This window comes from Chelonia mydas, chromosome 2, assembly GCF_015237465.2.
Source record: "Chelonia mydas isolate rCheMyd1 chromosome 2, rCheMyd1.pri.v2, whole genome shotgun sequence".
Classification (NCBI taxonomy): Eukaryota; Metazoa; Chordata; order Testudines; family Cheloniidae; genus Chelonia; species Chelonia mydas.
In genome coordinates this window covers 103,410,908-103,423,667 of record NC_057850.1, presented here as the reverse complement: position 1 = coordinate 103,423,667, position 12,760 = coordinate 103,410,908, and the positions used below count along the sequence as shown (strand labels likewise).

The 12,760-nt window shown below is 42.9% G+C and overlaps 1 protein-coding gene across 1 annotated transcript in view; it reads right to left on the bottom strand.

Moving 5' to 3' along the window:
• Positions 1-12,760, bottom strand: part of GPLD1 (glycosylphosphatidylinositol specific phospholipase D1) — a 42,703-nt gene that overhangs the window by 6,443 nt on the left and 23,500 nt on the right. The window contains exons 15-21 of the mRNA XM_007060384.4: positions 10,578-10,688; positions 5,504-5,578; positions 4,426-4,582; positions 2,033-2,174; positions 1,011-1,113; positions 821-914; positions 53-229 (exon numbers count right to left, since the gene is read on the bottom strand). Coding sequence (XP_007060446.2) covers positions 53-229; positions 821-914; positions 1,011-1,113; positions 2,033-2,174; positions 4,426-4,582; positions 5,504-5,578; positions 10,578-10,688 — 859 coding nt within the window. The remainder of the gene's footprint in view (positions 1-52; positions 230-820; positions 915-1,010; positions 1,114-2,032; positions 2,175-4,425; positions 4,583-5,503; positions 5,579-10,577; positions 10,689-12,760) is intronic.

Below are 12,760 nucleotides of genomic sequence, written 5' to 3'. Positions count from 1 at the left end.
GCTCAAAGTAAAAAACTCTTCACCCACACCATCTAAATCCCCTTTGTTTTACCTAGTCCATCATTGTCCAGGTCACTTAAGTGTACATCTCCTCCAAAGCGAGAGAACCTCCTGTCCCCACTGAAAGTGCTGAGCAAAGAAGGTTTGGCACCATCTGTCAAGTCATACATCAGAACAGTTCCAGCTTGGTGCAGTACTGAGGATATAAATGCAATCCTAGACGTGCTGTCTGAAAGAAGCCAGGGTGACAGAATTAGACCCCCAGATGTGTGCACTCACAGGAATAGGCTTAGTACATGTAGTGTACTAACAGTAGGTAATACTGGCATTATCAAAGATCTGAACAAAACGAAAACATACTGACTTTACAGAAACTATCAAATACTTTATTAATTCTACTCCAATTACAATGTTTGTTCTACATTGAAAAAAAATCAGTCTTCAAGAACACGTGTCAAGTGTGTGCTCTTAAGTTATACAGTGAGTCTTGACCATTTAATTACGCTGTCATTGGTGCCAGGGAATTTCTGGCCTAATAATGAATCAGTTACATAAATAATGTGTTGAGAATGCACTTAACAAAAGACTGTTCCATACAAAAATCTTGCCCTAAACAAATCCGAGGCTCTAGCAAATGAGGCTGTGCAAAGTATACTGTGCACTTTAGGATATCCATAGGGAGAGCATCATATATAGCACTCATAAATTCAGTGTAGCTATTAAGTCCATTTTCTAGCTTGCTGTAATTAGCTTAGTTTAGCATTGACTTGAGACATAGATAATACATAGCTAAAGTGTTTCAGTTTCCAGAACAACATACCAGAGGTAGGTACACCCACCACCAACACTTCTCTTGGAATTCCAGCCACAGACAGGAAGCCTCTGGCCAGCGACGAACCCAGTTTGCCCCTCTCCTGTTGATTGTTAAACATGTCAGTTGCACAGAATACCATTTTGCTTCACATAGTTCATACCTGTAAATTCCCAGCATACTAAAGAAAAGGTCCTACCATGTCTCCAGTTACGGAAAACCAGCTTTGTGTGCTTGGTGGGTTATATCCGTACACCTTTCCAACACTCTGTTTGGTATCCAATGAGATGTAACAACCTAGACTAGAACACACAGTACAGTTATTTTCAGTCAAAGTAATATCTTGAAATGTATTTTGTACATACATACAGCATTGCTTGTATGCAGAATATTGTTTTCTTTCATTGTGTGCAAAATGCTGATCTGGTAATTATTCTCATTCTTGTTTCTAATTAGAATTACAGTAGAACCTTGGCGTTATGAACACCTCAGGAATGGAGGTTGTTCTCAACTCTGAACAAAACGTTATGGTTTTTCTTTCAAAAGTTTACAACTGAACATTGACTTAATGCAGCTTTGAAACTTTACTATGCAGAAGAAAAATGCTGCTTTCCCTTTATTTTATTAGTAGTTTATGTTTAACATAGCACTGTACTGTATTTGCTGTCCCCCATTTTGGGGTGGGGGGGTCTCTGCTGCTGCCTGATTGTGTACTTCCAGTTCCAAATGAGATGTGTGGTTGACTGTCCATTCATAACTCTGGTGTTCGTAACTCTGAGGTTCTATTGTAAGATCTTTCAGAAAAGAGACCTTGTCCACCTTTATATTTGTACATCACTTAGCACAACGGGGCCCCCTCATGAGGCTTGTAGGTATCATTCAGTATAGTTAATTACCATTGTAGGATTGTTTAGAACTGCCTCTCTGCTGGCATTTTTAAAAATTATAAAAAGACCCTGAAGAATTTGTTTTTGAAGAAGACCATCTTCTTTGAAAAAAGCGTTAAGAAGGAGAAGGTAGGTAAAAATTTGAATTTACTAATCTGAAGTTTCCTCTAAATATGACATATTATTGTCCCCAAAGAGTGGAGTTCCACAGGTAAATGTACTGAAACAATATTACTCTACTGTAGATCTTAAAGACTATAGGGGAAAAAAACACAGGTTGTGAAAGGAACTGTGTTACGATCATGTACAACTCCCAAATAAAAGAGAAACACACCCAGTACAGCTCTTCCAGGTAGGGCTGCCAATCAGCAGTAAGGTTTTGTTCTTCAACTGGTAACTAACAAGTGAATATCCAAACCAGGCATAGTTCTTTTCCCCCTTCACCATCCAGTTGGCATCCTCTACTGACAGCAGCCCTGACAGATAGGATCAAACAAAACAAAGATTAAGTCGGGATGTTCACCAAAGCTAAAACATTGATTATCAGTTTCTGAAATATACCACGTTTCAATCTAGCAATAGACACTTCTGTTTTGATTGGGTTACTCTTCCCATGGTATGGTACCAGTTATCACTAATTTCATAATACACTGTGATGGCAAAGCAGCTGTGTTTGGTGGTGAAATCTTGGCTCTAAGTCACCCAAACACAACCTATTGGATGCTTTCAACTTCTAAAGGCAGGAATACAGGAGATACCAAACCAGTTTGAATGGAACTGAAATGTCTTCTCTAGAACAGAGATAAAACTGAAACCATTTATCTGAATCCAAAGTTCAAATAAATGAGATCTTAATTCAAGTCACTCCTGGGTTTTGGTTTTACGCAGACTTCAGCTGACAAAGCTTTGTGAATTCAAAAGCATCGCCCAGTTGCTTCCATCCTTATTTGAAATAGATTTGCGTCAAAATTAGTACAAATTTAGCTGAAAGCCTTCCCCATCTACAAACCCTGGTTTTGAAAACAATAGGACTCTGATCTAAATTTGATTATGCAAAAACCAAACCTCAGCTGGTGAAGTTTTGCATCCCTACATATTCATGCTGACCTTCTCCAGCTCTAGGCTTCAACCTCTTTTTCTAGCTCACCTCTTCCCATCCCACAATAATCCAGTTTGACCCTTACCCTGTAGTTACAGTGCTCACTTGCAGCATTCCCCTTTTGCCACATGAAGGAGCTCTTAGCATGGCACGAATGAATAATCTTGTGATACTCTCAGGCCCTTGCCAATTTGAGAGAAAAATCCAGGGTAGACCCCTCCTGATGCAAGGGGCTACCATTACTACCTAAAAAGAAAAGGAGTACTTGTGGCACCTTAGAGACTAACCAGTTTATTTGAGCATGAGCTTTCGTGAGCTACAGCTCACTTCATCGGATGCATAGCATATCGTGGAAACTGCAGAAGACATTATGTACACACAGAGACCATGAAACAAAACTTCCTCCCATCCCACTCCCCCGCTGGCAACAGCTTATCTAAAGTGATCCTCAAGTGGAGCCATTTCCAGCACAAATCCAGGTTTTCTCACCCTTCCCCCCCCCCACACACACACACATACAAACTCACTCTCCTGCTGGCAACAGCCCATCCCCCTTTGAAACCCCTCTTTATAATGCGCATGATAATCAAGGTGGGTCACCTCCAGCACTAATCCAGGTTTTCTCACCCCCCCCTTTCCAAAAACCACACACACAAACTCATTCTCCTGCTGGCAACAGCTCATCTTACAATGTGCACAGGGAAAGGGTGAGAAAACCTGGATTTGTGCTGGAAATGGCTCCACTTGATGATCACTTTAGATAAGCTGTTACCAGCAGGAGAGTGGGGTGGGAGGAAGTTTTGTTTCATGGTCTCTGTGTGTATATAATGTCTTCTGCAGTTTCCACGATATGCTATGCATCCGATGAAGTGAGCTGTAGCTCACGAAAGCTCATGCTCAAATAAACTGGTTAGTCTCTAAGGTGCCACAAGTACTCCTTTTCTTTTTACGAATACAGACTAACACGGCTGTTACTCTGAAACCTGTCATTACTACCTAGCAGCACTCATTGATAAGCATTCCCTCCACGCTGTTAACCATTCATTTCTGTTTCACAGCCAAGTTCTGTACTTTTCTGCAAGCACTAAACAGCTCTTGCTGTTGACTTTAATAGCACTACTACTCATCTGAGTAAAGTTATACACATGCTCAAGATCCAGGGCCTAAATTCTGAGGAGACTGTTTTCCCCTACCCCCATTCTTATGATGTACACTTCTGTTTGCCTTGGGAACTACGTGCACTAACCTTGGAATTAATACTCATACAATTAGGCTGAGGTATGTGCAACATTACTTACTTAACATACAAAGCACTTACAATATTATTGCAATAGGCTGACTTTTGTTAATCATCAAATACTCAGAAATACAGGAATAAATTAATTTTAAATTTTCTTCAGTGGGGACAGTAGAAATCCAGATAAGGCAATGTAAATACTAGAAGCCTATTTTTATGTATTTATTTGTTTACTTCCAGAGTGCACATAAACCTTTCAAGACTCTGCGACAATAATAGGTCGCTCGGGTTTCAATAACAAAGGATTCAAATTAAAACAAAAGTGTCAAATTAAAACCACAAATATAGCCACATAAAATATGGACATGTCAATTTACTCAGTAAATATTACCTTTGTCACTCCTGTTGAAGTGAGAATAAAATGCAAGTACAAATCCTCTCTGCTCCCCACCGCCAGGTGCAAAAGGAGAACCGGCAACCAGATCAGACTTTCCATCCCCATCAATATCAGCAGCCAGCAGTGACCAGCCAAGGTTACAGAATGTGTGCTGCAAGAGACAATACCTCAATCAAAACTTTAAAGTGGAAAGCAGCATTGTAATTGTCTACTTGCTTTATGTTACTTTATATCTCTTCTAAAGAGTTAATTTTGAATACTCCTGATCAATCACCCTCCCATCTTGTAACCAAGTTGTTTGGGGGTTTTGTTTTTTTTTAAATTGGAGAATAGGGAGTCCACTTAGCCCTCCTCCTTGCTATCCTGCAGTACATGCACTCAAATAGACATGACCATTCGACAAAGAGACAAGGCAGAAGTACAATGAGGCATTTCTTTTTATCTGTGGCCTCTGACAAATGTACAAATATATATTCCCTTGCAATTACAGGGCCTGATTTTGACATCCTTTCTCATGGTGAGTAGTAAGAGGCTAGCAATGCCCGAGATCCTTAAAGGTATTTCAGCACCTAACTCCCACTGATTTCAATAGAAGTTAGGTGTCTAAATATCTTTGAGGATCTGGGCCAACATCTCTACAGTATCCCCAGTAATGAAGGCTTTAGAGTAGCAGTGTGGGCAAACTGTTTCCCCCCACTCTGCCTCCTCCTGCCATTTGACTTCAGGGATGCTGTCCTGAAGCATGTGGTAGTAAAATTGAACCTCTGGTCCTGGGCAATTGAAGGTCTGCAGAATGTAGACAGCTTATCTTAACAGCAGCCTTATGAAAAAGGCTCTAAACAGCAGTTATTGCACCTGAATTTCCTTGTCATATGAACTGTCATGTTTCCTTTCTACTGCCGCTGCTAACCTTGTGGTCCCTGTGTAACTAAAAATTAGTTTGCTTGTCTCATATGCATCCCCCAGACAACAGCCTGAAGGGATGGAATAATACTGAATAAAATGGTACAGTGATCTGTCCCGCTCCTTCAGTCCCCAGTTCTGCAGTTTACCTTCTTACTAGTAAATGTACCTGGCAAATTATGGTAATGTTTGGCCAAGGTGACAGGCCTCTTCCTGTAGTGCCCAGATATACATACACAGCACCCTAAACAGAGGGGGGAAAAAATCCTTTGAGAGTGTATACACCAATGCCAAATATGCACTTAATAGTACAAGTTAGAGAAACGACTAACTCTGTGAAGACCATTAGTTAGGCTGCATTTTTCTTACCATCAGAGCCCACAAGGTATAGTGTATCTTCCACCCCAAATCTAAGAATTAAATGTGATGACCAAACCATCCATCTAGAGTTTGCGGTGGCAGGGGGGGAGAATCAACATGCTCGTTTCAACAAATAAGTTATGTTACTTGATAAGGACAATAGGTAATATCATTAAATATAAATAAAACATTTCACGCAGCTTGCAGTGTAGTTCACAATAACTTAAGGCAGTGGTACAGTCTGTAGGCAACAAGAGACATGTAGTATCAAATTTTCCAAATGTGGAGGCCTAATGTAAGCACTTAAATCCATATTTAGGCAGGTAAATAAGCACCACCTGATTTTCCAGAAGTGCTGAGCAGCTGGAACACCAATTGACTTAAATGGGGGCTGCTCGGGGCATTTCTGAAAAATCAGACCACTTATTTAGGCACCCAAATATAGATCTACGTGCCTAAGTTGAGGCAGTCAAGTTTGAAAATTTGGGCTGTAGTTTGTGTCAGGCAATGTGATAAAGCAATACTGGCAACCAAGCCACATGTAAACGTAGCAGCCATTATCCCACTGCAAGATGACACCGACTGGAAGAATATAGAAAAGATCTGATGCAGTATGTCAGCTCTATGAGTGGTGGGTGAAGATGGCCTATACAGCCAGCTGTAAGTATAAGTATTGACTGAGGCCGTAACACAAGTAGAGAATCAACAGTGTTAGGGCCTGTAATGTAAACAACTTAGCATAACTCAGGGGTTATGGCACGCGTGCCAAAGGCGGTACGTGAGCTGATTTTCAGTGACGCTCACGCTGCCCGGGTCCTGGCCACCAGTCCGGGGGGGCTCTGCATTTTAATTTAATTTTAAATGAAGCATCTTAAACATTTGAAAACCTTATTTTCTTTATATACAACAGTATAAGTGTATAATATATAACGAAACTAGGGAGAGACCTTCTAAAAAGGTTAAAATGTATTACTGGCACGCAAAACCTTAAATTAGAGTGAATAAATGAAGACTCAGCCCACCATTTCTGAAAGGTTGCCGACCCTTGACATAACTAATCAAGGCCTATGGTTTTGCTTGACATAAATAACTGACAGGCAAGTGACTTTAAGTCACAAGATGAAACATAGCAGTAAATAAAAGTAAGTCAGTTGACTTGTGTGAAGTGAGAAACCACATAAGTTACTGATATTTTAAGAAGGTATGTTTAAGCAATATGCATAATATGTTTAACTGAAACTCACAAGGTCTGACAGCAGTAATATTATGGCAACCAGTTGATGTAAATGCTCATGAATATGATGTACCCAGTTAATTAAGCTATAGCACCTGGGAACGCCAACATAAGTAGGGCATGGAAGTTCAGATAAGGAAAAGGGGCTGAACTCCTTATGAATATTTCTCCTGGGGGGATTCTGCACTCATGGGGCAGAAGGCAGAATTCATATGGCCCACATTTTTCTGTCTCCCATCGACATATCATAGTGTGAACCTCCCGGAAACTAGCTCTAAGTACGTCAACCTCAGCTACGTCAACACGGCTGGCCTTACCGTGAGGCGAACTGAGGTGGCGCCTCAGGTGCCAGACTGTGGGAGGGCACCACTAGGACCCAGAGTGTAGAAAATTTTGTTTGCTGCTGGGGCATACGTATTCTCTCTGCTCTAGATGCACAGAGATGGTGGAGTGCTGTGCTGGAGGAAGGAGGGCACAAGAGACATAACAGGCAGGCAAGAGAAAAGGTGAGAGGGAATAACAGAAAGCAGCAGGAGCTGCAGGGAGAGAGAGGAGAAGGAGCCTCTTATGTACCTCTCTAGCACCCCCAGGAATCTGGACTGATTAACACCAGCTTCTCAGGGAGCTTCCTGTTTCCTGCTGCTTCCCTGAACCCACTTGAGGAGAACAGGCAGTCAACTGAAGTAGTAGGAGCCAGTTAGGCCCTTAAGACGCTGATATCTTCCCTCACTCAGGTCCTGCTACCAGTCTGCTTATTTGTCCCCTTCAACTGGGTGTTGAGAGCCACTATAGCTGGCACAGAACAGCAGTTATGAGTGAAAGAAGAAAACGCCCCTCTGGGGCAGCATTCAGAAAAAGAAAGCAAGCAAAGGAAGCTTTTCTATCTAAGCAGGAAGGAGCTCTCCTGAGATACATAGACATAAATGTTCACGGTGAGCCTTCCGGCCCCAGTGAGGATGTGAGTGGTGAGGAGATGCCTGATCTTCCAGTTAGTCAGAGTGCAGGTGACCTGGCAGCTACTGCAGCATCCATATCTCCATCTCAAATGGATATAACCATGCACATTCCTGAAGAAAAGTGTAGATCAGAGAAGAGTATGGTGGAGGCGCAAGGAACAGCTGCTGCTGAGTTTAGTTCCTTAAGTCTAGATGATCCAGGACTGGACCCACTTGAGCAGTAGCCTGAGGGACTTCCTTGTATTGCATAGGCCACAGCAAGCGAAAAATTTCATGTTCCCCAAAGACAATGAAAATAGAAGTTTCCATCCAACACATTATTGGCGTGAAATCCCCAATGGTGACAAAGTGGAGAGGCCATGGCTTATGTACACAAAAACCCTGAATGCTGCATACTGTTGTTGTTGCAAACTCTTCCAGTCTAATGTTCCAGCCACATTGGGTTCTACCGGAATGAAGGACTGGAAAAATCTGGCTAGAAATCTGGCATTCCATGAGAAGGCAGCAAATCACCAGAGAGCATTCCATAGGTGGAAAGAGCTTGAGATGAGACTAAGGTTAAAGGCCACCATAGATTATCAGCATCAAGGGAAGATTGCATCAGAGTCTCTTTACTGGCAAAAATGTTCTGAAAAGGCTCATTGCCATTGTGAGAATGCTTGCTACCCAAAACCTAGCACTGCATGGCACTTCAGATCAGCTGTATGTGCCAAACAATGGAAACTTCTTTAAAATTGTGGAGCTGATGGCTGAGTTTGATACTGTACTCCAGGAGCAGCTAAGAAGAGTCACCACCCAAGAAATGTACATACACCACTACCTTGGAAAAACAATTCAAAATGAGATTATACAGCACTGTTCGTGGGAGAACAGTGGCAGAGGGAAATGGAATCACCAGAAACATACATAACTTCAAATTTCTATGTGGCTTAGTGTTGTGGCATGACATACTCTTTGAAATAAATGTTGTAAGCAAGAGACTCCAAGGTGTTGACCTTGACATATCTGGAGCAATGGAACAACTGGACAAAGCAAAGTCATACCTACAGTCTTACCAGTCAGATGAGGGATTTCAAAACGTTTTGAAGAGTGCACAAAAGTTGGCAGAGGAACGTCACACTGAAGCTATTTTCCCACCCATTCAAGAACACAAGAGTCACCGAAGAAGATGACATTTTGATTACGAGGCACGGGATAATCCCATAAGAGACCCCAAACAACAATTCAAAGTTGAATTCTTTAACCAGGTGCTAGATTGTGCAATACACTCAGTTGAAGAACGTTTCATGCAGCTCAAGGAACACAGCAGTATATTTGGGATAGTGTATGATATTCCAAAACTCTTCACTATACCTGAAGAAGACCTACACCAGCAATGCAGGGCACTAGAGACAGTGTTGACACATGATGACATGCGCAACATTGATGAGAGTGATTTAGGTGATGAACTGAAAGCCCTTTCAAAATACATTTCAGCAGGATCAACTCCAAAGGAAGCAGTTCAAATCTTTGCAACCAAGAAGGCATGGAAAGCACCACTTTGATTATTCAAACAGATAAAAATGCCAGTGTTTACTATGCAGACAAGAAAAGTTAACTTTCTAATGCCTGAACAGCAAATGTAAGTGTTACTTAAAATTTTTCAACAAGGCATTTTAAAAGTTGTTAGTTCTCCTTTATTGGGGTAGGTAGCAGAGCAGTACCATGAGAGGAGTAGAACAGGAAGAAAGCAGAATTAAGACCTTTCAGAGTTTTGGCCCAAGCCAGGGGACATGAGGGCCTCATTTGTGCTCCCCGCCTCAGGTGCCAAAATGTTGTGGGCCAGCCCTGGGCTTAGCGTTGTTGTTTTTTTGTTAACGAATGGTTGTGAGAATGTTGTGGGAAAGCCTTGGCGAAGTGGTGGGCTTAGGGTTAGTGCTTGTTCTATTTCTTCTGACAGTGAGTTCCATACTCTTAGGCCTTTTAACAGAGGCGACACATAACTGTTGATAGTGGTGGGAGGGGGCACAATTTAAAGGTTCTGGTGTGAACCCTGTCAGCAGAGTTGATGCGGGAGGGTGGGGCTCGGGGTGGGGGCACAAGCCACATGACCTCACAATCACTCTCTGCGCCTTCTTCAGTGCAGTCCCTCCCCCACCTTCAGCAGGTAGCTTGGGCTGTCCGGAGTGGGCTGAGCCCATGCACCCTGTCTGTGCCCCTCAGCTCCCGCTGCCAATGGCACGTGCAGGAGGCCACTCTACCAGGCTGCTGCTGCTGTCTGTGTGGAAGGGCAGGTGATGGCAGGAGTCGCCTCCAGCCCAAGATGGCATCACTGAGCACTGGCAAGGAAAGGAAGGAGCCAGGCTGCACTGGACACCCCTCTCCGCTCTCTCCGTGGGCTGGGGTTTGGTGTCACCTCCTCCTCCTCCCCTCTGCCAGATCCCAACCATCCCTGCAGTTTCCTGAGGGCCCCACAGTGCACAATGCCTCCTTCACCCCCTCCTGCCTGCACTGCAGCCAGGGTACAGAAAGCAGCTGGGTTATATCGGTGGCCAGCAGCAGCCTCAGCGTTCACAAAACAAGATCCAGATTGGGAACCACCAGCAAGCTGCCAGCTACCTTATTCACCCTGAATAATGTGAGAGGGTCTCTCTTTAATGCTGTTATTTGGAACATACACAAACCAAATGTTGTTCTAAATAAAGGGCTCTTACGGTGTAAGTGAGATGCTGTGATCCTACAGAAGGTGCTCCCACCGCTACATCTGGTACTCCATCCTCATTGAAGTCCAGTACTGCTATGGCAGAACCGAACCTGCCTGAAGGCTGAGAAGACACATGTCACACTCATGCAGCTACGTAACATTTAAAAACAAAACAAAATCTTGGCATCTGCCTCCTCGAGAATTTTCTGCACAACAAACATCCTATGAAACAGCTGGAAATTCAGAACTGGCCAAAAAAACCCCCCCACAATCTCACAGTTCTTAGATTGTCATTATTATTTACTCTTAAAAGAGCAGCTGAATAAACAGATCGTCCTGTAGAGATGTACAGTACCAATATCTGAAGTGAGTACATGTGGGAGTGGTTTGTTTTGTTTTGACAGAGAGGGGGAGTTTAAAAAAAAAACCCAAAACATAACATGTTTGGTCTCAGCTCATTAATCTCATTAGGACACACTGTTGTGCTACATCCTCTTCTCAGGTTTTGCTTATCATTTAGGTGATGCTTAGGATACCCACTGTTACTATCATTGTGTCTGTGAACCAAAAAAAAAGAGCAGAAGACACTTCACGACTTAAACACATTTGCTTTAGAAACTATTGTACTTAATGTATGTATGTGTGTGTGTGTGTGTGTGTCTTTCTGCTTCTTAGTAAGATGCTTACAACAAAGCATGATCTTTATATTACTCAATATATCATCATCTAGTCCTACTGTTCAGTTTCAAGCCAAAGTCACTCACCACACTCTGTCACATCACAGCATAGCATTTCACAGAAACCGTTTGCATGGTTAGTAAACTGCCCTATTAGTGAGCCTAATAGAAACTGAATAATTTCATCATCTGGACCCATGGAAAAAAACCCTTGAGGAATTCCACCATGATTTCAACAATTTCCATCCCACCATCAACCTCAGCCTGGACCAGTCCACACAAGAGATGCACTTCCTGGACACTAGAGTGCTAATAAGCGATGGTCACATAAACACCACCCTATACCGGAAACCTACTGACCGCTATGCCTATCTACATGCCTCCAGCTTTCACCCTGACCACACCACATGAGCCATTGTCTACAGCCAAGCTCTACAATACAACCGCATTTGCTCCAACCCCTCAGACAGAGACAAACACCTGCAAGATCTCTATCAAGCATTCTTATAACTACAGTACCCACCTGCTGAAGTGAAGAAACAGATTGACAGAGCCAGAAGAGTATCCAGAAGTCACCTACTACGGGAAAGGCCCAACAAAGAAAATAACAGAACGCCACTAGCCATCACCTTCAGCCCCCAGCTAAAACCTCTCCAACGCATCATCAAGGATCTACAACCTATCCTGAGGGACGACCCATCACTCTCACAGATCTTGGGAGACAGGCCAGTCCTTGCTTACAGACAGCCCCCCAATCTGAAGCAAATACTCACCAGCAACCACACACCACACAACAGAACCACTAACCCAGGAACCTATCCTTGCAACAAAGCCCGTTGCCAACTGTGTCCACATATCTATTCGGGGACACCATCATAGGGCCTAATCACATCAGCCACACCATCAGAGGCTCGTTCACCTGCACATTTACCAATGTGATATATGCTATCATGTGGCAGCAATGCCTCTCTGACATGTACATTGGTCAAACTGGACAGTCTCTACGTAAAAGAATAAATGGACACAAATCAGACGTCAAGAATTATAACATTCATAAATCAGTCGGAGAACACTTCAATCTCTCTGGTCACTCGATTACAGACCTAAAAGTGGCAATTCTTCAACAAAAAAACTTCAAAAACAGACTCCAATGAGAGACTGCTGAATTGGAATTAATTTGCAAACTGGATACAATTTAACTTAGGCTTGAATAGAGACTGGGAGTGGATGGGTCATTACACAAAGTAAAACTATTTCTCCATGTTTATTTCCCACCTCCACCCCTCACTGTTCCTCAGACGTTCTTGTCAACTGCTGGAAATGGCCCACTTTGATTATAACTACAAAAGGTCCGTCCCCCCGCCCCGCTCTGCTGCTGGTAATAGCTCACCTTACCTGATCACTCTCATAGATTCATAGATACTAAGGTCAGAAGGGACCATTATGATCATCCAGTCTGACCTCCTGCACAACGCAGGCCACAGAATCTCACCCACCCACTCCTGCGAAAAACCTC